The sequence below is a fragment of the Sapajus apella genome, unplaced genomic scaffold, assembly GCF_009761245.1.
Source record: "Sapajus apella isolate SASKATOON/1434 unplaced genomic scaffold, GSC_monkey_1.0 scaffold153, whole genome shotgun sequence".
NCBI lineage: Eukaryota > Metazoa > Chordata > Mammalia > Primates > Cebidae > Sapajus > Sapajus apella.
In genome coordinates this window covers 259,389-282,275 of record NW_022437093.1, presented here as the reverse complement: position 1 = coordinate 282,275, position 22,887 = coordinate 259,389, and the positions used below count along the sequence as shown (strand labels likewise).

General features: G+C 45.7%; 1 protein-coding gene and 1 long non-coding RNA gene across 2 annotated transcripts; both read left to right on the top strand.

The window, feature by feature from the left end:
- Nucleotides 1-796: 796 nt before the first annotated feature.
- Nucleotides 797-22,564, top strand: LOC116541653. The gene is made up of 3 exons (XR_004264885.1): nt 797-1,125; nt 19,464-19,467; nt 22,553-22,564. It is a non-coding gene; the product is annotated as an uncharacterized LOC116541653 (long non-coding RNA).
- On the top strand, nt 4,122-12,163 carry LOC116541652 (translational activator of cytochrome c oxidase 1). Its single transcript, XM_032266002.1, has 5 exons — nt 4,122-4,612; nt 7,497-7,603; nt 9,264-9,391; nt 10,805-10,982; nt 11,632-12,163. The coding sequence occupies exons 1-5, from the start codon at nt 4,333-4,335 to the stop codon at nt 11,830-11,832; spliced, it is 894 nt and encodes a 297-aa protein (XP_032121893.1). The 5' UTR covers nt 4,122-4,332; the 3' UTR covers nt 11,833-12,163.
- Nucleotides 22,565-22,887: the final 323 nt, after the last annotated feature.

Here is a 22,887-nt window from a genome sequence, read left to right as displayed (position 1 = left end):
AGGGCAGTCTCAAACCTTGTTTTAGCCTCTATACATATTTGTATTACAAATTCCATTAATTTGATTTTTGCTTCTCAAAGTAATAAACTATATATAGTTTATCTATAATTATATATATGATGTTCATAAAAGTTCATATATATAGTTTGTTAACTATATATATGTTGTTTGTTTTTGAGACAGAGTCTCACTTTGTTACCCAGGCTGAAGTGCAATGGCACAATCTCAGCTCACTGCAACCTCCACCTCCCAGGTTCTTTTTTTAAATCTTTTCTGAACATCTATTTCTTTAATTACACCTCCCAGTTTCAACCGATTCTTCTGCCTCAGCCTCCTGAGTAGCTGGGACTAACAGGTGCATGCTACCACGCCCGGCTAATTTTTTGTATTTTTAATAGAGATGGGGTTTCACCGTGTTAGCCAGGATGATCTTCATCTCCTGACCTCGTGGTCTGTCTGCCTCAGCCTCCCAAAGTGCTGGGACTACAGGTGTAAGCCACAGTGCCCGGCCTGAATAAACTATATTTTTAAATTGCAAAAAGTAATACTATATATGAATGGCTGATACACACATGAAAAGATGCTTACCATTAGTAGTCATTAAGGAAATGCAATCAAAACCACAATGAGGTAACACTTCTCACCCACAAGGATGGTGATAGCTATAGTCAAAAAGAATAACAAATTTAGCCAGTGGCTCATGCCTGTAATCTCAGCTATTTGGAAGGCTGAGATGGGAAGATTGCTTGGGCCCAGGAGTTCTTTGCTATAGTCAGCTATGATTGTGCCACTGGACTCCATCCTGGGTAACAAAGCAGAAAAAATAATCAATGATATGGAGAAACTGAACCCTCATATATTGCTGGTGGGAATGTAAAATGATGCAATAATTTTAGGAGACAGTCTGGAAATCCCTCAAAAGGTTAAACATAGTTATGACATGACCCGGCAGTTCCACTCCTAGGTATATAACTAAGAGGTGAAAACATATGTCCACATAGCAATGTGTACATGAATGTTCGCAGCCTCATTATTCATCATAGAAGGTGGAAATAACCTACATGTCCATCACCTGGTGAATGGATACATAAAACGTGGCATATTCATACAATGGAATATTATTTGGTAATAGAAATTAAATTAAATACTGATACATGCTACCACATTCAAGAATCCTGAAAACATGATGCTAAGTGAAAGAAGCCAGTTACAAAAGGCCACAAAGTGTATGGGTCCACTCATTAAATGTCCAGAAAAGGCAAACCCACAGGGACAGAAATAAGTTGGTGATTGTCTAGGCCTGCAGGAATAATGGGTACAGAACTTCTTTTGGGGATGGTGAAAATGTAAAATCAATTGTGCACAGCTCTGAATGTTCTACGACCCACTGTACACTTTGAATTGGTGATCTGTGTGATATGTGAAATATGTCAAAGCTGTTAATTTTTTGTTAAAGTGAGAACTGTAGCCTGGCACAGTGACTCATGCCTGCAATCCCAGCACTTTGGGAGGCTGAGGTGGGTGGATCATCTGAGGTCAGGAGTTCAAGACTAGCCTGATTAACATGGAGAAACCCCACCTCTACTAAAAACATAAAAAATTAGCCAGGTGTGGTGGTGCATGCCTGTAATCCCAGCTACTTGGGTGTCTGGGGCAGGAGAATCACTTGAACCTGGGAGGCAGAGGTTGCAGTGAGCCAAGAATGCACCACTGCTTTCCAGCCTGGGCAAAAAGAGTGAAAGTCCATCTAAAAAAAAAAAAAAAAAAAAAAAAAAAAAATGAGAACTGTGAACTGTGTTGTGCACAGGAAGTGGAGTCCTACTCTCAGAGAATTTAGTATTATGGTAGAAACAGATACAAACATTTTGATATTTTTTTAAAAAGATAAGTGCTAAGGTACAAACATGTATAAAGGGCTATGTGCACCACCACACCCGGCTAATTTTTTCATTTTTAGTAGAGACGGGTTTTCACCACATTGGCCAGCCTGGTTTTGAATGCCTGACCTCAAGTGATCTGCCCATCTCGGCCTCCCAAAGTGATAAGATTACAGGGGTGAGCCACCACACCCAGCCCAATGGGGGTTCTTCTGTAATGAAAAATATAAAGTCTATGTGTCAGGCCTCCAAGTTCAGGCCTGGACATTATAGCCTTGATGACCTGCACATACACCTCCTAATGGTCTCCAGGAGCCAGAAAGTCTGAAGTAACTGGATGGCCACAAAGAGAAGTGAAACAACTAGCTCCTGCCTCCACTGATTGCTCTCCCCCTGCAACGTTCCACCATTGTTTCTGCTCAACCTTGTGAAGCTTCCCCCCTAGACATTAGGTTTTCTCAAGACCCCCACCCCTGTAACTATATTTACTGCACCATTCCTTCTGCTTGCAACTGATAACCCCCACTCTTATGACCATACCTGTTTGTAACAGATAACCCCTACTCTTGTGACCATGCATCCTGTGACACCCCCCCTAGCAACACCCCTACCCTCAGCTTGCAAAACCACCCTGAACTGTAACTTCTGTAACTTTCCACTGCCTACCACAAACCTATAAAACCAACTCTTATCCCATCTCACTCTGCTGACTCTCTTTTTGGACTCAGCCTGCCCACACACGAGTGAATAAACAGCCATGTTGCTCACACAAAGCCTGCCTGGTAGTCTCTTTACATGAGCGATGTGCCTAACGCTATGCCTTTGTGCTTTGCTTCCATTATCCCATTTAATCCTCACAAGGCCATTCTACAGGTAAGGAAACAGAAACAGGGAAGTAAAGGAACTTGTCCACGGATACGCTAGAAAATGCAACACCAGAGTTTGAAGCCACCCAGTCTAACCTCAGAGGGCACAGGTTTGAACTTCACACTGTCCTGCTTCTCTACCTGACATGTCATGCCTTTTCCACTTAATCTCACCAGCATGGAGTCACTACAAAGCTTTTCAGCAGCTGCCACTTTGTGTCTCTCCATCTTCTAATGGATTTGTTTTTCTCTTTGGAGATAGCAGAGAGAAAATGAAGAGGGGAGTTTGGCTCCAAAAGGTTCTTCTCATCGTTCTCCCTCTCCCAAAGGCCTATGGCTCATTTGAGTCTGTCCCAAACCATCCCTTGCATTTAGGGGCTTAAGTGCACTGTGGCTATTTACATAAAACTTTATTACTTTAAAGCTGTAAAGGCTCATTTTGTGTTTTCAACCTTCCTATGTTGATTGTTAGGCCCTTCACTTGTGTAAATAGACCACCAGGCAGGCTTTGTGTGGGCAAGTGGGCCAAGTCCGAGAAAGGATTTAGGCAAGGGGAGACTGGTCATATAGGTTGGGGTAAATGGTCAGTTAAAGGTGGTAATCAATTTTAGGGAGAGGGAGGGCATCACAGGATGCATGGTCACAAGGGTGGTGGTTATTCATTACAAACAGGCATGATCATAAGAGTGGGAGTTACTGCAAGTAGAAGGGTGGTTGCAAGTAGAGGGGAGGGTGAGGCAAATTACATAGCTACAGGGGAGGGGGTCTTGAGAAACCCAATGTCAAGGGGGAAATTTTGCAAGGCTGAGCAGGAATGATGGTTGCAGGTTGCAGGGGGGAGGGCAATTAGTTGAGGCAGGAACAAGTTGTTTCACTTCTCTTTGTTGCCATCTGGTTACTTCAGACTTTCTGACTCCTGGGGACCATCCAGATGTGTACATTCGGGTCACCAAGGCTATAATGGCCAGTCCTGGACTTTGAGGCCTGACACTGATAAAGCCAATATTAGATCCTTATTTATAGGTAGGGGAGACATTCAGAGAGATTAAATGTTTGGGCAATTTTCACTTCTCTGGCAGTGGTTTCTTTGCCAGTTAAAAGAGGCAGTTGAACTACATATTATTTGTAACAACAAAACATTTGTCATTCTGGACCTGCTCAGATAGGCGGCAATTTGGAAGCAAGGTCAGTTTCATAACTCAGATTTGTCTCCACTAGATCACGATGAGAAAACAAAGTCTGGCGCTCTCGAGGCAACCGGGAGAGCTTGACCATTAGGTCTGCGCAAGGGCAAAAGAGGAGCGAGTACCGTGCAGCCGCGGAACAGACTTTGCGGGCGGTGGGGACGTGTTTTTGGAGCGAACCTGGTAAAGGAAGTGTGCTACACCATCAAGGTCCCCACTCCCGGCTGCCGCGAGGACGGTGCAGGGTCATTCGCGGTTGAGCTGCCCCGGGCGGGCCCGAGCCTTTGGGTCTCAGGTGACCGGCACAGGCGGCCGCGGGGTTCGAATCTGCTTGCTCCGGCGGTGGAAGAGACGGGCCGGCGTTGGCCGCTGCTGCTAGCAGCTTGAAGCCCAGGGTCGGGACCGATGGCGGCCTGGGCTGCTTCCAGCCTAAGCAGGGCCGCTGCCCGATGCTTGCTGGCACGAGGCCCCGGGGTCCGGGCGGCTCCTACGCGCGATCCCCGGCCCTCCCAGCTAGAGCCCTGGGGCTGGGGCGCCGCTTCGGGCAGGGCGATGCACCTCACCGCGGCTGTCCCCGCCGGGCACAACAAGTGGTCCAAAGTCAGGCACATCAAGGGTCCGAAGGACGCCGAAAGGAGTCGCATCTTCTCCAAACTTGCTTTGAACATCCGCCTGGCGGTGAAAGGTGAGACCCTGACGGTCACCCACTGCTGGCTGCCGCTGCCCTCTCAGTGCCTACAGCCTCGCTTGCCTCTCGGAGTTGGGCCCACCTAGATCTCCGGCCCTTCACTTTATTTTCCTTCCCCAATACCCGCCATTGCCCGCTTCATAAATCCTCACAACAGCTACCTAGGTTGGAGGTCCTCACTCACCTTTCCAGACGCTGAGCATCTAGGCAGTTTGTCAGAGAGGGAGCTGCTCTTGAGAAGAGAAGCCGGTAAGGTAGAAGTGACTTCATCCTAGTGTAGCCGGGTACTTAATAGAAACAAGTCCTAAGAGTCAGGGCAGATGTGTGTCTCTCCTGAAGAGACAAATCAACCCCTTTGAAGTCGCCTCAAGTAGCATATTGGTTGTGGCAGGGGCACTGAGTGAAGCTATTACTTGTTTAGGCCCTAGTTTGCTTCATTAATGTTTCCCCAAGACATATGTCCTTAGAAGGTAGTTTTGCAACAGTGTCTTTTCTCCCTTAGGTCACCACCCTGAAAAGGCTTTTTTTCTATTTAGGGTCAGACATCTGTAAGAGTAAAGGAAAAGTTCTGTAGAAAGCATGGACTTCGGGCTGGGCACAGTGGCTCAGCCTGTAATCCCAGCCCAGAGGCAGGCGGTTCACTTGAGGTCGGGAGTTCGAGACCAGCCTGGCCAACATGGCGAAACCCCGTCTCTACTAAAAATACTAAAAAAATTAGCTGGACATGGCCGTGGGCAGTGCCTGTAATGCCAGCTACTCGGGAGCCTGGGGCAGGAGAATTGCTTGAACCCAGGAGTTGGAGGCTGCAGTGTACCACTGCACTCCATCCAGCCTGGGTGACAGAGCAAGACTGTCTCAAAAAACGGTATGGACTTTTGAGTCAGGAAAACCTGGTTTCTTTCACTGACTAACTTATGACCTTGAACAAGTGGCTTAACTTTGCTGAGTTTCTGTGAAACAAGGATAATACCCACCTTGAAGTTTATGGTTTATGGCACATAATAGGCATTCAGTTAATGTCAGTTTAACCCTCATCTCATGCCTCGTATTTGTTTGCTTCATTTTCTTCAAAATTCTTGATATTAAGTTCAAGCAACTTTTATTTATTGTTTTGAGACAGAGTCTCACTCTGTCACCCCGCCTGGAGTGTAGTGGTATGATCTCGGCCGACTGCAGCCTCTGCCTCCCAGGTTCAAGCGATTCTCCTGCCCCAGCCACCTAAGTAGCTGGAATTACAGGCACTGCCTGCCACCATGTCTGGCTAATTTTTTTTGTATTTTTAGTAAAGACGGGGTTTCGCCATGTTGGCCAGGATGATCTCGATCTCCTGACTTCATGATCTGCCCACCTCGGCCTCCCAAAGTGCTGGGATTACAGGTGTGAGCAACTGTACCCAGCCAATTTTTTTGTATTTTTAGTAAAGACGGAGTTTCACCATGTTGGCCAGGCTTGTCTCGAACTCCTAACCTCAAATGATCCACCCACCTCAGCCTCCCAAAGTACTGGGATTACAGGCATGAGCCACTGCACCCAGCCCAAGTTCAGCCAACTTAATTGGGTATATTTTGTGCCAGGCATGGCATTGTTACTACAAAGATGATGAGATATAGCCCCTACCCTCAGATTACAATGTCATGTGAACATTTCAGTAATTATGCACAAAGTAGTAGAGTAAGAGGAGTAATGAGTCCAGGAAGTGTTGTTACCATCTATGTTCCTTCTTCATCTGACACAAAGTGGAGATCGCTGAAACCTAGCAGAATGAAAACCATCCATAAAGACAATGAATTGGAAAGTTCTGACGGGGCACAGTGCCTCATGCCTGTAATCCCAGCACTCTGGAAGGCCAACGTGAGTGGATCACTTGAGGTCAGGAATCTGAGACCAACCTGGCCAATGTGAAACCTTATCTCTACTAAAAATACAAAAATTAGCTGGGCGTGGTGGCAGATACCTGTAATCCCAGCTACTCAGGAGGCTGAGGCAGGAGAACCCCTTGAACCTGGGACAGGGAGGTTGTAGTGAGCAGAGCTCACACCACTGCACTCCAGCATGGATGAGAGTGAGACTCTGTCTCAGAAAAAGAAAAGGGACTTTTCCAGCCAGACGTAGTGAGTCATACCTGTAATCCCACCACTTTGGGAGCCCTAGGCAGGCGGATCACATAAACTCAGGAGTTTGAGACCAACCTGGGGGACATGGTGAAAATGTGCATCTACAAAAAAAAAAAAAAATTACCTGGTTGTGGTGGCGCACACCGGTGTTCCCAGCTACTTAGGAGGCTGAGGCAGGAGGATCGCTTGAACCCCTGAGGTTGAGGCTGCAGTGAGCCGAAATCATGCCACTGCACTCCAGCCTGGGTGACAAAGTGAGACTTTATCTCAAAAAAAAGAAAATACTTTTCCAAAATACTTCTCCAGGCCAGGCATGGTGGCTCCTACCACTTTGGGAGGCCAAGGTGGGTGGATCACCTGAGGTCAGGAGTTTGAGACCAGCCTGGCCAATGTGGCAAAACTTCATCTCTACTAAAAATACAAAAATTAGCCCTGCATGATGGCGTGCACCCGTAATCCCAGCTACTTTGGAGGCAGAGGCAGGAGAATTGCTTGAACCCAGGAGGTGGAGGTTGCAGTGAGCCAAGATCGTGCCACTGCACTCCAGCCTGGGCAATAGAGCAAGACTTCGTCTCAAAACACAAATAAGAAAAACCAAAATACTTTTCCATATCCCATTGAAACACTAGATAAGATATTCTAAAGTAACTGAGAGCAAAATGGTGATTTGCCACTCCTTTGGCTTGGTGGGGCTGGAAATCCCTTTTTTTCTCCTGTGTTGTAATGAGATGTCTTTGCTCATTTTTTATTTTTTTTTTAAATCTCAGAAGGAGGCCCCAACCCTGAGCTCAACAGCAACTTGGCCAATGTCTTAGAGGTGTGTCGCAGCAAGCATATGCCCAAGTCAACAATTGAGGCGGCGCTGAAAATGGAGGTGTGTACTGTTTGACATGCTTGTTATTCATCACAGCCCCTATAAGGCCCATGTCTGGACGGCCACCAGACACACCTTAAATTATCAGAGAGGGCTGGGTGCGGTGGCTTACATCTGTAATCCCAGCACTTTGGGAGGCCAAGGTGGGTGGATCAGGCCAGGAGTTTGGAGACCAGCCTGGCCAACATGGCAAAACCCCATCTCTACTAAAAATACAAACATTAGCCCAGTGAGGTGGCACATGCTTGTAATCCCAGCTACTTGGGAGGCTGAGGTGGGGCACTGCTTGAATCCAGGAGGTGGAGGTTGTGGTGAGCCAAGATTGCGCCACTGCACTCCAACGTGGGCAACAGAGCGAGACTCTGTCTCAAAAAAAAAAAAACAGATCAGAAAGAAGGGTAGCAATGTAGTTGACACCCTTAAGCTAGAAGCTTCTGGGGGCTCTCTGTCCTTGGTTGTTGGTTCTAGGAGCATGACTGGGAGTAGGATGCACAGACGGCATGCAGGGCCATACAGCCCCGGACTGCTCAGCCAAGTTGTAGGGAGATGAGGTATTATAGAAAGAAGGGGCAGTGTGGGAGAAAATCCTTATGTTAGGTTGAGGAAGGTTTGTTTTTCAGATGTTTAAGCCCTAAAGGAGAAAAGCTAGTAGAAAGGAAGAGGGTGGGGGTGATAGAGATAGTGGGAGAGGCGGGGATATGGAGTCCAGGTGAGGGTACACCTTTCTCTGGGGCAGGTAGGGAGGCTCTGAGGAGGTAATAGTTACCTTCATAGCTCATAGTTATTGAGTGCTTCCTGCAGGCTAAGCATGGATTAAAAACTGTGTGTGTTATCTCATTGAATCCTTAAAACCACCATAAGTAGAAACCGAGGCACAGAAAGATTAGGTGACTTGACTCAGGTCACATAGAAAATGACAGACTTGAAACCAGATAGACTCCAGAGCCTGTGCTCTAACCGTTATACACACTGCCTTCATGTAGACCACGGTACAGAGAAGGTGGTGGAGATAACAGCTATTTCCCCACCTAGTGGCCCTTTATTTCCTTTGTGAAAGAAGAAGGGAGAAGTCATCAGTTGAGAATTCTTGGAAAGGTGCAAGACAGGGTACTTGGAGTGGGGAAGACTGAATACGTGGACAGTGGATGAGTAGAGGCACAGAAGGTCCAGAAGAGTTTAGTCCATAGAGCTCTGCGTGAATTGTTTGAATTTTGAGACCATGCTGTTTTCAGCAGCTCTTATGACAAGCCCCAGGTATATGATTTTTCACAGCAATACTCACAGCCCTGGGTAGGAGCCTTGAGACTTCACCGGTGGGTTTCTTGCAGGATGGGAGTATAGGAGGATGAGTCTTGTGGCTGGGGAATAGATGTGGCATTTGGTTAGGGATGGTAGGAAGCAAAGCTGAGAGATGGCTGGTGAATTGTTCAGGGACCTGAGAAACAGACTCCTTCAAAGTTAGGGGTAGTACTTCCTGTTACCTCAAAACTTGGTTCTAGGGTCTCCTCTTAGAGGGTGGGGACAAAAATAAAGATTAAGTGCTCAGGCTCCAGCCTAGAGAGCCTATCCCATGAAATTAGTTTTGTGGTACTTGTGGTTCTGGGCTGACATGTGGGAGGAAATTGGGAAACAGGAAAATGTGCTTGTGTTGTTTTTGCAGAAAACCAAGGACATTTATTTGCTATATGAAGCTCGAGGCCCTGGTGGCTGTTCTTTGCTCATCGAGGCATTATCTAACAGTGGCTCCAAGTGTCAGTCAGACATTAGACATATCCTGAACAAGAATGGGTAGGTATGTGTCTTGGGGGAATGAAAGTACTGTTGATCTCTGCTAGAGTTTCAGGGTGCTTTTTTTTTTTTTTTTTTTCTTTCTTGTTACCCAGGCTGGAGTGCAATGGCGCGATCTCGGCTCACCGCAACCTCAGCCTCCTGGGTTCAGGCAGTTCTCCTGCCTCAGCCTCCTGAGTAGCTGGGATTACAGGCACGCGCTACCATGCCCAGTTAATTTTTTGTATTTTTAGTAGAGACGGGGTTTCACCATGTTGACTGGGATGGTGTTGACCGGGATGGTTTCGATCTTTTGACCTCGTGATCCACCTGTCTTGGCCTCCCAAAGTGCTGGGATTACAGGTGTGAGCCACCGTGCCCGGCAGAGTGCTTTTTTTTTTGAGACAGAGTCTCACTCTTGTCACCCAGGCTGGAGGTATAGTGGCATGATCTCAGCTCACTGCAACCTCCACCTCCCGGGTTCAAGCAATTCTCCTGCTTCAGCCTCCCAAGTAGCTAGGATTACAGGCACCCACAGCCACGCCCAGCTAATTTTTATATTTTTAGTAGAGACAACAGGGTTTCACCATGTTGGCCAGGCTGGTCTCACTCCTGACCTCAGGTGATCTACCCACCTCAGCCTTCCAAAGTGCTGGGATTACAGATGTGAGCCACCACGCCTAGCCATGTTTCAGGTTTTAAGCACACTTCCTCCTTAGCAGAGTCCAATGAGTTAATTGACTTTCCCTTATGTATTCTGTACTAACAGGATTCCAAAGACTTGTTCATCAGGTGTAGAAGGGGATCTTTGTCCTATTATCTCTATCTGTAGCCATTGAATGCCCAGGTCTTAAAAATGCTCCACCAGGCCTGGGTGCGGTGGCTCACGTCTGTAATCCCCGCACTTTGGGAGGCCTAGGTGGGCGGATCACAAGGTCAAGAGATCAAGACCATCCTGGCCAACATGGTGAAACCCTGTCTCTACTAAAAATACAGAAATTAGCGGGGCATGGTGGTACATGCCTGTAGTCCCAGCTACTCAGGAGGATGAGGCAGGAGAATCGCTTGAACCCGGAAGGTGGAGGTTGCAGTGAGCCAAGATCGCGCCACTGTACTCCAGCCTGGTGACAGAGTAAGACTTGGTATGAAAAAAAAATGCTCCACCAAGACTGGCATCTTAATGGCACAGGAAATGATGAGCAAAGTCTGCTTCCTCCAAACTGTAATCAGGGCAGAAAATTGACTATGGGGATATTCTTGGGCTGTTCCCTTACCCAGCAGCAACTGCATTTTCTCCTTCAGGAAGTATCTACTCCATGTCTGTGCGTACCCCATAGGCTGGGTGAGAAAGAGATAGCAATAGAATGATGAGCTTTATGGAGGCTAAGTGTCTAAAGGCATCCACTCATGTGAGCCTATTTCCTTCCCTGTCAGAGGAACGATGGCTGAAGGAGCTCGTCACTCTTTTGACAAAAAGGGGGTGATTGTGGTTGGAGTGGAGGACAGAGAGAAGAAGGCTGTGAACCTAGAGCATGCCTTGGAGCTGGCAATCGAAGCAGGAGCTGAGGATGTCCAGGAAACTGAAGACGAAGAAGAAACAAAGATTTTTAAAGTAAGATGAAAATGTGTTTGGTGGGCTTCTGGGGGGATCCTGATAGGTGCCTTACCCATGCTTCTTGGATTCTTCCTTCCTGTGCCCAAGGGTATATAGGTGAGACAAAGAGTTCACGTATTGTACAAACATTTATTTAGTTAGTTATTTTTTGAGGCAGAGTTTTGCTCTTGTTACCCAGGCTGGAGTGCAATGGCGTGATCTCGGCTCACTGCAACCTCCGCCTCCTGGGTTCAAGCGATTCTCATACCTCAACCTCCTGAGTAGCTGGGATTACAGGCACACACCACCACGCCCAGCTAATTTTCGTATTTTTGGTAGAGACAGGGTTTCACCATGTTGGCCAGGCTGGTCTCAAACTCCAGACCTCAGGTGATCTGCCCACCTCGGCCTCCCAAAGAGCTGGGATTACAGGTGTAAGCCGTTGCACCCAGCCTCTACAAACATTTATTAAGTGAATACTGAATAGGGCCAACTCTAGTGAGGACTATGAGAAAGAGTCAAAACATTGAAAACGATGTCTTTACAAGTGAAGAGCTCAAACCCAGTGATCCATTCCAGTACTGACATTCAGGACTTTGCAACCTCCTGTGTGGCTTTGTCTCATTACCTCCTTGTTCCTCACCTTCTGACTTTCCTTTATCCCTAGTTTATTTGTGATGCCTCTTCACTGCATCAAGTGAGGAAGAAGCTGGACTCCCTGGGCCTGTGTTCTGTGTCCTGTGCACTAGAGTTCATCCCCAACTCAAAGGTGCGGCTGGCTGAGCCCGACCTGGAACAGGCCGCTCATCTCATCCAGGTGCTTGGCAACTACGAGGATGTGATTCACATCTATGACAACATTGAGTAACCAGGCTATATGTGCCCCCGGGTTCCTTCCTAGAAATGTGGCAGCCCGTTCCAGCACACAGGCAATCTCTAAGAGTAAAGCCGGTGGGAGGCTCAGCAGACCAGGCCTAAGGCCAGGACTTACGACCTTTATGGGGCCTCTTTGTCAGCTCTGCTGGTGTCTCAGAGCCATCTGGATGAGTATCCCGACACCCTCTTGGATGCAGGGCAGGAACACACAGCTGTTCAGACTCTGGTGTTGGGTAGTTGGCCTCTGTGGGGATTGGAAGTGCCCTGATGCCCTCTGTACTAGTAACTGTTCTGAATAATAACAGTGATTACTGGTTCCTGCATTGCTGTTGTATGGCTCTTGAGTTTTCCTGAGTTTGTGTACAGCTGTTGGGATCCTCTGGACTAACTTTCAAGTCCCTAGGCTTAGCTCTACTACTCCAGTCCCAAGATTGTTTTTTTGATTGGCCATAGAAATGTAGTTGTATCCAGGCACTCCATGGTCTAATACTGGTCTTATGGACTAAACCTGTCATTCATTCATACAACTAGTATATCTGGAACACTAGCTATGTTCCAAGAACTGTACTTATCTAGAGCATAAGGTGTTCAACTGGTGCCCTGTGTTAGATCCTGCTCTAGAAGGCAGGACCTTAACACAGGACTGCTCGGCCGGGCGCGGTGGCTCAAGCCTGTAATCCCAGCACTTTGGGAGGCCGAGGCGGGTGGATCACGAGGTCAAGAGATCGAGACCATCCTGGTCAACATGGTGAAACCCCGTCTCTACTAAAAATACAAAAAAATCAGCTGGGCATGGTGGCGCGTGCCTGTAGTCCCAGCTACTCAGGAGGCTGAGGCAGGAGAATTGCCTGAACCCAGGAGGCGGAGGTTGCGGTGAGCCGAGATCGCGCCATTGCACTCCAGCCTGGGTAACATGAGTGAAACTCCGTCTCAAAAAAAAAAAAAAAAAAAAAAAAAAAACAAACACAGGACTGCTCTTTATTGGAGCTGCCCCAGGGCAGTGTGAGCTGCTGTGCAAGCATCTGTTGCTCTCTTTGTGTGACTCCTGTGCCCTTCTTTCACTGAACAGTTTAAGGTTCTAGCCCAGTAGGAAATCGAGTGCCAATGATAAGGGACTTGGCGGTGGCTCACACCTATAATCCCATCTACTCCAGAGGCTGAGGCGGGGGATCACTTGAGCTCAGGAGTTTGAGGCTACAGTGAGCTATGATTGCACCATTGCATCCTAGCCTGGTGACAGAGTGAGAACCCTGTCTTTTTTTTTGAGTCAGGGTCTCACTCTGTGGCCCAGGCTGGAGTACAGTGGCACAATCTCGGCTCACTGCAGCCTCGACTTCCTGGACTCAAGTAGTCCTTCCACCTCAGCCTCCCAAGTAGCTAGGGCTACAGGTGCATGCCTAATATGTATCTTTTTTGTAGAGATGGGTTCCACTGTGTTGTCCAGGTTGGTGCTCCTGAGCTCAAGCGATCTGCCCACTCAGCCTCCCAAAGTGCTGGGATTTCGGCCTCCCAAAGCATGGTGGCATAAGCCACCACGCCTGGCTGTGTCTTTTTTTTTTTTTTTTTTTGGAGACAGTCTTGCTCTGTCACCCAGGCTGGAGTATAGTAGCATGATCTTGGCTCACTGCAACCTCCACCTCCCAGGTTCAAGCGATTCTCCTGCCTCAGCCTCCTAAGTAGCTGGGATTACCACCACACCCAGCTAATATTTGAATCTTTAGTAGAGACGGAGTTTTGCCATGTTGGCCAGGCTGGTCTTAAACTCCTGGCCTCAGGTGATCCACCCACCTTGGCTTCCAAAAGTGCTGGAATTACAGGCATGAGCCACTGCACCCGCCTCTGTCTCTCAAAATAAATAAATAAGATAAGGGACTTGCCAGGGCCTGCTTTGCCTGGGTCCCTGTGCATTCTGAGATTGGTCAGAGTGAACCAGTGAAAAGATTGGGCTGCTCTCAAGAAGGGCTACCACAAGCTGGTTTTGAAAGCTTCTTGGTTCTCAGAACAACCAGCCCTAGATCCTTTTCATCTCTGATTCCAAATGATGTGGCACTGAAAACTGAAGAGGAAACTCGAACAGAAAGAAGAATGAAGGGCTGAATAAGAAGCCTGGCCAGGGGGAAATACGGCCCTTGGTACCTTTTGCTCCTAATAGTCACTTCTGTGTTTAGAAGGACCAGGAATGCCCACCTACTGCTCCAGAGCCTGTCGAGCATGTCAGCCCTGGAGTGGCTTTCTGATCCATGTTATACACTTATTTATAAGTTATTTAAGCCAATTCTGAGTTCAGGTATTTTCCTGAAGGAGCCTCAGGTAAATAAGGATGGAAAAGAACTGAAACTAAATTTCCTGTAATTGACAACTTCAGCCTCTAAGAAAAACATCACTAATTCCACATTGATGTCAACAGCTGGAAAGCAAGGGCTACGAGGAAGAAAACCAGTGAAATCATTCATGGTCATGCCATATATGAACCTCATTTCATAATCATTACACTGCCTGAGATTCTTTAGTTTTTATAGAAAAAAACTTGCCCAAATATCTGAATTGCTTATCATTAAAAAAGAGCAAGTTGGCTGGACGCAGTGGCTCATGCCTGTAATCCCAGCACTTTGTGAGGCTGAGGTGGGTGGATTGCAAGGTCAGGAGTTCGAGACCATTCTGACCAACATGGTGAAACCCCATCTCTACTAAATATAAAAATTAGCCAGGTGTGGTGGCACACGCCTGTAATCCCAGCTACTCAGGAGGCTGAGGCAGGATAATCGTTTGAACCGGGAGGCAGAGGTTGCAGTGACCTGAGATTGTGCCACTGCACTCCAGCCTGGGCAACAGAGCAAGGCTCTGTCTCAAAAAAAAAAAAAGAGCAACTTTATGTTTATATCTAACTTCACCATTTATAAGATACTTTCAAATGTTATTTGATTTTCCCAACAAACCTATAAAATACTTTGAGCAAGTATTTTATGCACAAATGATCTCATACCAAGCAGGTAAGAACAGGTATAATACCACATCTTATACTGATACACTTTGATTTATAAAATAGCTCTGTTTTGGAAATTAATTTGGAGGAATCTGATCATTTATAATCTGAGAAATCTGTACTAAGGGAGTCGACTCTTGACAGGAACTTGGCTAGTCATGTGAATAGATCTCCTTTAATCTAGTAGATATAATTTGTTAATAAGGATTGTTCCATAACCAATTCTCTTACATCAAGACATGCTTAGTGTTAAGGCACAGTAAAGGCTCCTGTGATGATGGCTCTGCACTGACCCCTAGTGGTGCCCTGCAGTCTCTCTCCTGCAGTTAATAGGAAAGGCAGAAATGAACACTTGAATTTGTTCTGCCATCTCTAGATCTGGTAAAGAGACCCTGAGCTAGTCAAAGATGTTTATGCTGAGGTATTATGTTGCCACTAAAACTTACTTTTCAAAGAATCTTTTGTCAGAGAAAATGTTTACAATTTAACATTAAGTGGGAAAAAAGATACAAACTATATGTATAGTGTTGTCCAAATTTTGAAATAGATATGCATATATTTTTTTGTTTGTTTTTGAGATGGAGTTTTGCTCTTGTTGCCCAATCTGGAGTGCAATGACACAATCTCGGCTCACCGCAACCTCCACCTCCCAGGTTCAAGCGATTCTCCTGCCTCAACCTCCTGAATAGCTGAGATTACAGACATGCGCCACCACATCTGGCTAATTTTTTTGTATTTTTAGTAGAGATGGGGTTTCTCCGTGTTGGTCAGGCTGGTCTTGAAGTCCCGACCTCAGGTGATCCGCCCTCCTCAGCCTCCCAAAGTGCTGGGATTACAGGCGTGAGCCACCGCACCCGGCCATATTTATTTAACATACTATATATATGAACTTTTTTTTTTTTTTTTTTTTTGGGGGAGGGAGTTTTACTAATGTTACCCTGGCCGGAGTGCAATGGCGCGATCTCGGCTCACTGCAACCTCCGCCTCCTGGGTTCAGGCAATTCTCCTGCCTCAGCCTCCTGAGTAGCTGGGGTTACAGGCACGCACCACCATGCCCAGCTAATTTTTTGTATTTTTAGTAGAGACGGGGTTTCACCATGTTGACCAGGATGGTCTCGATCTCTTGACCTCGTGATCCACCTGCCTCGGCCTCCCAAAGTGCTGGGATTACAGGCTTGAGCCACCGCGCCCGGCCTATATATGAACTTTTTAAAAAGGCTAGAAGAAAGTGTTCCAAAACATCGAAACCGGTTATCTCAGGGTAGTGATGTTATTACTGAGTTTTATTTTCGGTAATCATGTTTTCCTTTTTTTTCTTTCTTTTTTTTTTTTTTTCAAGAGATGGGGTCTCCCTGTGTTGCCCAGGCTGGTTTTGAATTTCTGGCTTCTAGGGATCCTCTTACCTCTGCCTCCCAAAGTGCTGGGATTATAGGTGTGAGCCACTGTGCCTGGCCTCCATGTTTTACTTTTATCAGGCAAAATATTTTAAAAAACAAAAACAAAAGCTAGTCTCACAGCATCTGAGAGTCTGGGAGTCAGGTGCATATTAAAGTCAGAGAAATGGTGTCTGGTGCTGGCTTGGCTTGCTTTGCCTTCTTGGTCATTGTCTTAGCAACATAAGATCACTCAAGGCCTTGAAGCCACCTTGGGCTTACCTTCAATTATCCTTTTAGTGGGATAGAAGTATCTTTGATAGGCTCTGTTCACAGTCTTGATTCCTATAAGGAGCACTCTTATGCATGGCTGCCTCCCCTCTGCTAGAGGACCTGAATGAATCAAAGAGGAACAGTAAAGACTCTGCCTCCAACCAACTGTGGAAATTCAGCCATGTGGTTATTTTTTTTTCTCTGAAACTTTTTTTAAAAATTTTTTTTATTTTTATTTTTATTTTTATTAAACCACTCAAGGCGGGGTTTCACCATGTTGGTTAGGCTGGTCTTGAACTCCCGACCTCAGGTGATCTGCCCGCCTTGGCCTCCAAAGTGCTTGGATTACAGGCATAAGCCACCATGCCCTGCCTTCTCTGAAACTTAACAGCAGTCAATACAGCATCAAACTCTAAGAGCCCCCAACTCCCAGACTTCTTTGAATCCCCTAAGACGCTTCTAGAGACATTCTGTGAAGAGAAAATAAAAGTAAGTCTGGCAAAAGGGAATGCTATGATAGATCCGAGTACTATTTTTCTTCACTTTCTTTCTTTTTTTTTTTGAAAAGTGCATGTGTGTGTGTGAGACAGGGTCTCATTTTGTTGGCCAGGCTGGAGTGCAGTGGCACAACCACTGCTTACTGCAGCCTCAACCTCTCAGGCTCAAGCAATCCTTCCACCTCAGCCTCCTTGTACGCCACCATGCCCAGCTATTTTTTGTTTCGTAAAGACGGGGTATTACTATGTTGCCAGGGTTAGTCTTCAACTCCTGGGCTCACGTGATCCTCCCATCTCTGCCTCCCAAAGTGCTGGAATTACAGGTGTGAGCCATCAGTTGGTGCCACACTACTCTTGACTAAAATTATTCTATGGCCAGCCAGTGAACAGGGCAGCATTTTGATTTATTCTTTTTATTTTTTGTGTATGTCCAAAAGGTAGCATTTATTGTCTTTCAAAAGGCAAACCTTACAGAAATAAATAACAACAAAATCCCATTTAATTCTACCTCCTAAGATACAACCACCATTAATAATCTATATTATTCCACTCTTGGGAGCCAGTCTGCTAGGGACCAAATTCTAGCTCTGCCAATAGCTAGCAACCTTGGAAAAGAATTTAACCTCTTTGTGCCTGCCTCTTTACCTGTAAAATGGGGGTAATGATAGTACCTATTACATGGAGCTGTTTTGAGAATTAAATAAGTTAATATATGTTAAGCACTTAAAACAGCACCTGGCAATAGTAAGCGTTCAATAAATGTTGGCCTTTTTCTCACTAATTGTGAATGAGCATTTTTTCTTTTCATTAAAAAATTCTTTTGGCCAGGTATGGTGGCTAATGGTCTCAAACTCTTGAGCTCAGGCAATCTGCCTGCCTCAGCACTTTGGCAGGCCATTGCCTGAGCTCAAGAGTTTGAGACTATCTTGGGGGCAAGATGGTGAAACCCCGTCTCTACTAAAATACAAAAAATTACCTGGGCTTGGAGGTGCACACCTATAATTCCAGCTACTTGGGAAGCTGAGGCAGGAGAATTGCTTGAACCCAGGAGGCAGAGATTCTAGTGAGATTGCACCACTGCACTCCAGCCTGGGCCACAGAGCGAGACTCTGTCTCAAAAAAAAAAAAAAAAAAAAATCCTTTTTTTAAATTGTGATGGGATCTTGGCATGTTGCCCAGGCTGGTCTTGAACTCCTGGACTCAAGTGATTCTCCTAAAATGCTGGGATTATAGGCGTGAGCCACATTGCCTGGCCACCATTTTTTTTTTTTTTTTTTTTAATAGAGACGGAGTCTCAGTATGTTGGACAGGCATATCAGGGTCTTGATACGTAGTTTTGAACTCATGGCCTTAAGCAATTCTGCCTCAGCCTCCCAAAGTGTTGAGATTACAGGTGTAAGCCACCACACCTGGCCTGAATAAGCCTTTTTTGAAACTGAAAAGTGATCACACTATACACTTTGCTTTAACCTTTTGTTTTTTTCTCTTCACAATATATCCTGGTTATCTTTTAGTATTAGTATGGAGAAGTCTCTTCATTTTTTTTAATAGCTGCATAACTTTTTTGGTGTTAATATGTCATAATTTAACCAGTCTTTTATCAATGAGTATTTGGAGTATCTATTTTTAAAAAGATGCTAGGGCCAGGCACAGTGGCTCACACCTGTAATCCCAGCACTTTGAGAGGCTGAGGTGGGGAGATTGTTTGAGCCCAGAGTTCAAGACCAGCCTGGGCAACATGGCAAAACCCTGTCTCTAAAAAGCATGCAAAAGTTAGCAGGGCATAGTGGTGTGTACCTGTAGTACCAGCTACTTGGGAGGCTGAGATGGGAAGATTGAGTCCAGGAGATAGAGGCTGCAGTGAGCTATGATTGCACCACTCCACACCAGCCTGGGTGATGGAGTAAGACTGTCTTAAAAAATAAAAAGTAGCCAGGTGTGGTGGCATGTGCCTGTAGTCCCAGCTACTGAGGAGACTGAAACAGGAGGATCCCTTGAGCCTGGGAGTTTGAGCTTGTGGTGAGCTATGACTGTGCCACTGTACTCCAGTCTGGATGACAAAAAGATCTTGTCTCAAAAAATAATTTTCATCAAATCAGGTGACAGATTTGTTGAATTAAAAAAAAATGTTTATACCAAATCTATTGAGCTATTCCCTAAGAGAACTGTTTTATTTGTATTTATTTTTCCCTATCTTATGTCCAGGTGTCCCCATGTTCTTGAAGTTAAAAAAGGAAAATGTGTAGCTGGTTTGTGATTGGGCTGCCCAATGGGACCAGTACTTTCTGAGACCCTGACCGCTGGGGGAAGGTATTTCCAGGTGCTTACTCAAGGATATCCACTCAGTGTAAAACCAGGGGAACAGGCTTGAGAATTTATAACCCAGCTGGGAAGCTTCACATGGGGAAAATGAAGAATGAGGAGAGAAACCAACATAGGGAAGATCAGCCAGGCGTGGTGGCTCACACCTGTAATACCAGCACTTTGGGAGGCCAAGGCAGGTGGATCACCTGAGGTTAGGAGTTGGAGACCAGCCTGGCCAACATGGTGAAACCCTGTCTCTACTAAAAATACAAAACTGCCGGGCGCAGTGGCTCATGCCTGTAATCCTAGCACTTTGGGAAGCCGAGGTGGGTGGATCACCTGAGGTCAGGAGTTCAAGACCAGCCTGGCCATAATGGTGAAACTCCATCTTAAAAAAAAATACAAAATTAGCTGGATGTGGTGGCACATGCCTGTAGTCCCAGCTACTCAGGAGGCTGAGACAGAAGAATCACTTGAACCCAGGAGGCAGAGGCTGCAGTGAGTTGAGATCACACCACTGCACTCCAGCCTAGGTGAGACAGAGACGCTGTCTCAAAAAAAAAAAAAAAAAAATACTACATATACCTAAAAGGGAACATTAAGGAAATTACATTCAATTATTAACATCTCCATCTGAGGTTCAGTTACTCATTTGACAATTATTTGTTTTGTAATATGCTATGAAAGATGACAGGCATGTTCATTTGAAAGCAGCTTCTGTCTTTGCTTAATTTGGCTGTTTTGTTTTGTTTGAGGTTCTGGTCTTGCTATCTAGGCTGGAGTGCAGTGACAGGATCATAGCTCACTGTAGCCTTGACTGCCTGAGCTCAAGCAGTTCTCCCACCTCAGCTGCTTAAGTAGCCTGGACTACAGGCACACAACACCACACCTGGATAATTTTTAATTTCTTTTTGGAGAGACAGGATCTAACTATGTTGTGCAGACTGGTCTTGAACTCCTGGCTTCAAGCAATCCTCCCTCCTTAGCCTCCCAAAATGTAAGGATTATAGGCATGAGTCACCACACCTGGTCTCTTTATGCATATTTGGTTAAAGACAATTATTAGAGAGCAGGACACGTGCTTTGATGAAGAAAATACTGAGTGCTCTGAGAGCATGTCTGAGGGTCTTTACCTGGACTTGGAGGTATCTCTCTGGGAAGGCTTCTTGGAGGGAATGCTGTTTAGGCTTAGTTCTTCCCTGAAAGAATGGAGGCGGGAGCAGAAGTGAAGAGGATTTCATACAGAGAACATACACATGCAGAGGTATAGAAGCAAGAGAAAGTCATATTTCAGGAATTGCTCATGGTTCCAGGTGCTTGAGCATAGAATTTGAATAATGGGGTTAACTATTATTGTTAAGGTGGGAAATGGAAGGACTTGTGGCTGGGGAAGAAGGAATGTGTACTTAAGAAGGACCTTCTTAAGTACATTCACATATTTGACTTATCCTAAGGGTGATGGGAAATGTAAAGCTTTTAGGGAGGGTATGGTAGAATCAGGTGTCCATTTCAGAAAGATCACTCTGTGATGTGAATGTATGTTGAGAGGCTGTTATGCTTAAGTAATGCAGGTAAGATGATTTTGGTGGTTTGAACTAGGGTAGTGAAAGGGGATGGGAGAGGAATGGACAGATTGGAGACTTCTTTCAGATTGGCTGTAGGGGAAAGGACATGGAGAGAAAGAGCTCTCTGATCATTTGAAGGTATCTAACTTGGGGAGCTGGAGATGGACAGAGGAAAATAGAACTATGGGGGAAAATGATTTCAGTTTGGACCCAGAATTCAAGGTTCCTGTAGGACACCCATGTTTGTGGAGCTCAGAAGAAAGACCTCTTTAAGCTAGAGATACAGCTGAGATTCTGGAATCCTCAGCACATATGGTAACTGCAGTGTGGGAATGTTTGAGATGGTTGGTTGAGACACAGACAATGCAAATGAAGCCACAAAGAAGGCAGTTGTAAAAAAGGTAGAAGGTAAATCAGAAGGTTCTTTACAGCTAAAGACTCAGGTAGATTTACTACAGTTCTCTACGTATGAGGCACTATTCTAAGTGCTGGTGATAGAGCAGTAAGCTGAACAAAATTCCTGCTCCTGCATACTTTATGTTTGTGGTACTTGGAAACAAATAAGTATATAATTTTAGCCACTGAGAAAAAAAGGGAGAAATACACAAATACAGAATGATGGAAGGGGCCAGGTGCTCATGCCTGTAATTCCACCACTTTAGGAGGTCGAGGTGGGCGGATTGCCTGAGGTCAGGAGTTTGAGACCAGCCTAACCAACAGGGTGAAACCTTATCTCTACTAAAAATACAAAAATTAGCTGGGTGTGGTGGCAGGTGCCTGTAGTCGCAGCTACTTGGGAGGCTGAGGCAGGAGAATCGTTTGAACCCAGGAGGTGGAGGTTGCAGTGAGCTAAGATCAGGCCACTGCACTCCAGCCTAGGTGATGGAGCAAGACTCCATCTCAAAAAAAAACAAACAGAATGATGGAAGGGAGGGGCCATTTTAGATGGGATAATTAGAAATGACTTAAAAGCAGAAGTTTGAGCAGAGACCTGAATGAATTGCAGAAATGAGAACATCTTGGGGAAGAGCATTCCAGGCAGAACAAATGGCAAGTGCAAAGGCCCTCGGGTGAAAAAGCTTGGTAGGTTCAAAGAATAGAAAGAAGGCCAGAGTAGCTGTAGGACAGTGATAGAGGGACAAGATGCCATGATCCGCCTGCCTTAGCCCCCCAAAGTGTTGGGATTACAGACGTGAGCCACCACGCCCAGCCTTAAAGATTTTTTTTTTAAAGGCTCAACTCTATCTGACAAAATCTTATCCCTTAGTATTTAATTTCTCTTCTTAGGGAGAATTTAAATTTAAGTAATTAAACTTTTTTCCTGGCAGGGGTAGATCATGAAAAAAAGGTTGAGAAACACTGGCCTAGTGCAAGAACATAGCCTCTGGGAGTCACACATGCTTGGTATGAATCCTGGCTCCACTACTTGGACACAGTGCTTAATCTCTCTGAGCTTCACTTTCATCATTTAAATGCCCACAGTATTAGCCTAATAACCTAAAGTACTTGGAAAAATTAAATGCAATGACATGTCTGTTATATTGATAAATAGTAATTTTCTTTCCCCTTTACCCCCCCTTTCAAGAATAGAGATTATTATAGTTAAGGAACTCCAATAAACTGGGTAGAGACCGAGTCAAGTGGGAGTATGGGAGGCTTAAGCTTGTTGGAAGAAAAAGAAAACAGGACAAGGGGGCTGATTAAACATAGAGGTGAGTGTAAAGAAATAGGGGAGGTCGGATGTGGAGGATGATGCCTGTAATCCCAGCACTTTGGGAGGCTGAGGCGGGTGGATCACCTGAAGTCTGGAGCTCTTGAGACCAGCCTGGTCAACATGATGAAACCCTGTCTCTACTAAAAACACAAAAATTAGCTGGGTGTGGTGGCGTGCGCCTGTATTTCCAGCTACTTGAAAGGCTGAGGCAGGAGAATTGCTTGAACATGGGAGGCAGACTGGATGACAGTGCTAAACTCCATCTCAAAAAATAAAAAAGGAAAAGAAAAGAAACTGGGGAGAGCTCAAGGTAATTCTTATGGGATTTGACACTCAAA

Bases quoted from the DNA above. Each gene is read 5' to 3' on its own strand.
- LOC116541652 (XM_032266002.1), top strand. From the start codon at position 4,333: ATGGCGGCCTGGGCTGCTTCCAGCCTAAGCAGGGCCGCTGCCCGATGC. The intron at 9,392-10,804 runs GTAGGTATGTGT...CTTCCCTGTCAG, and splicing joins CATATCCTGAACAAGAATGG to AGGAACGATGGCTGAAGGAG. The intron at 10,983-11,631 runs GTAAGATGAAAA...CTTTATCCCTAG, and splicing joins AAGAAACAAAGATTTTTAAA to TTTATTTGTGATGCCTCTTC.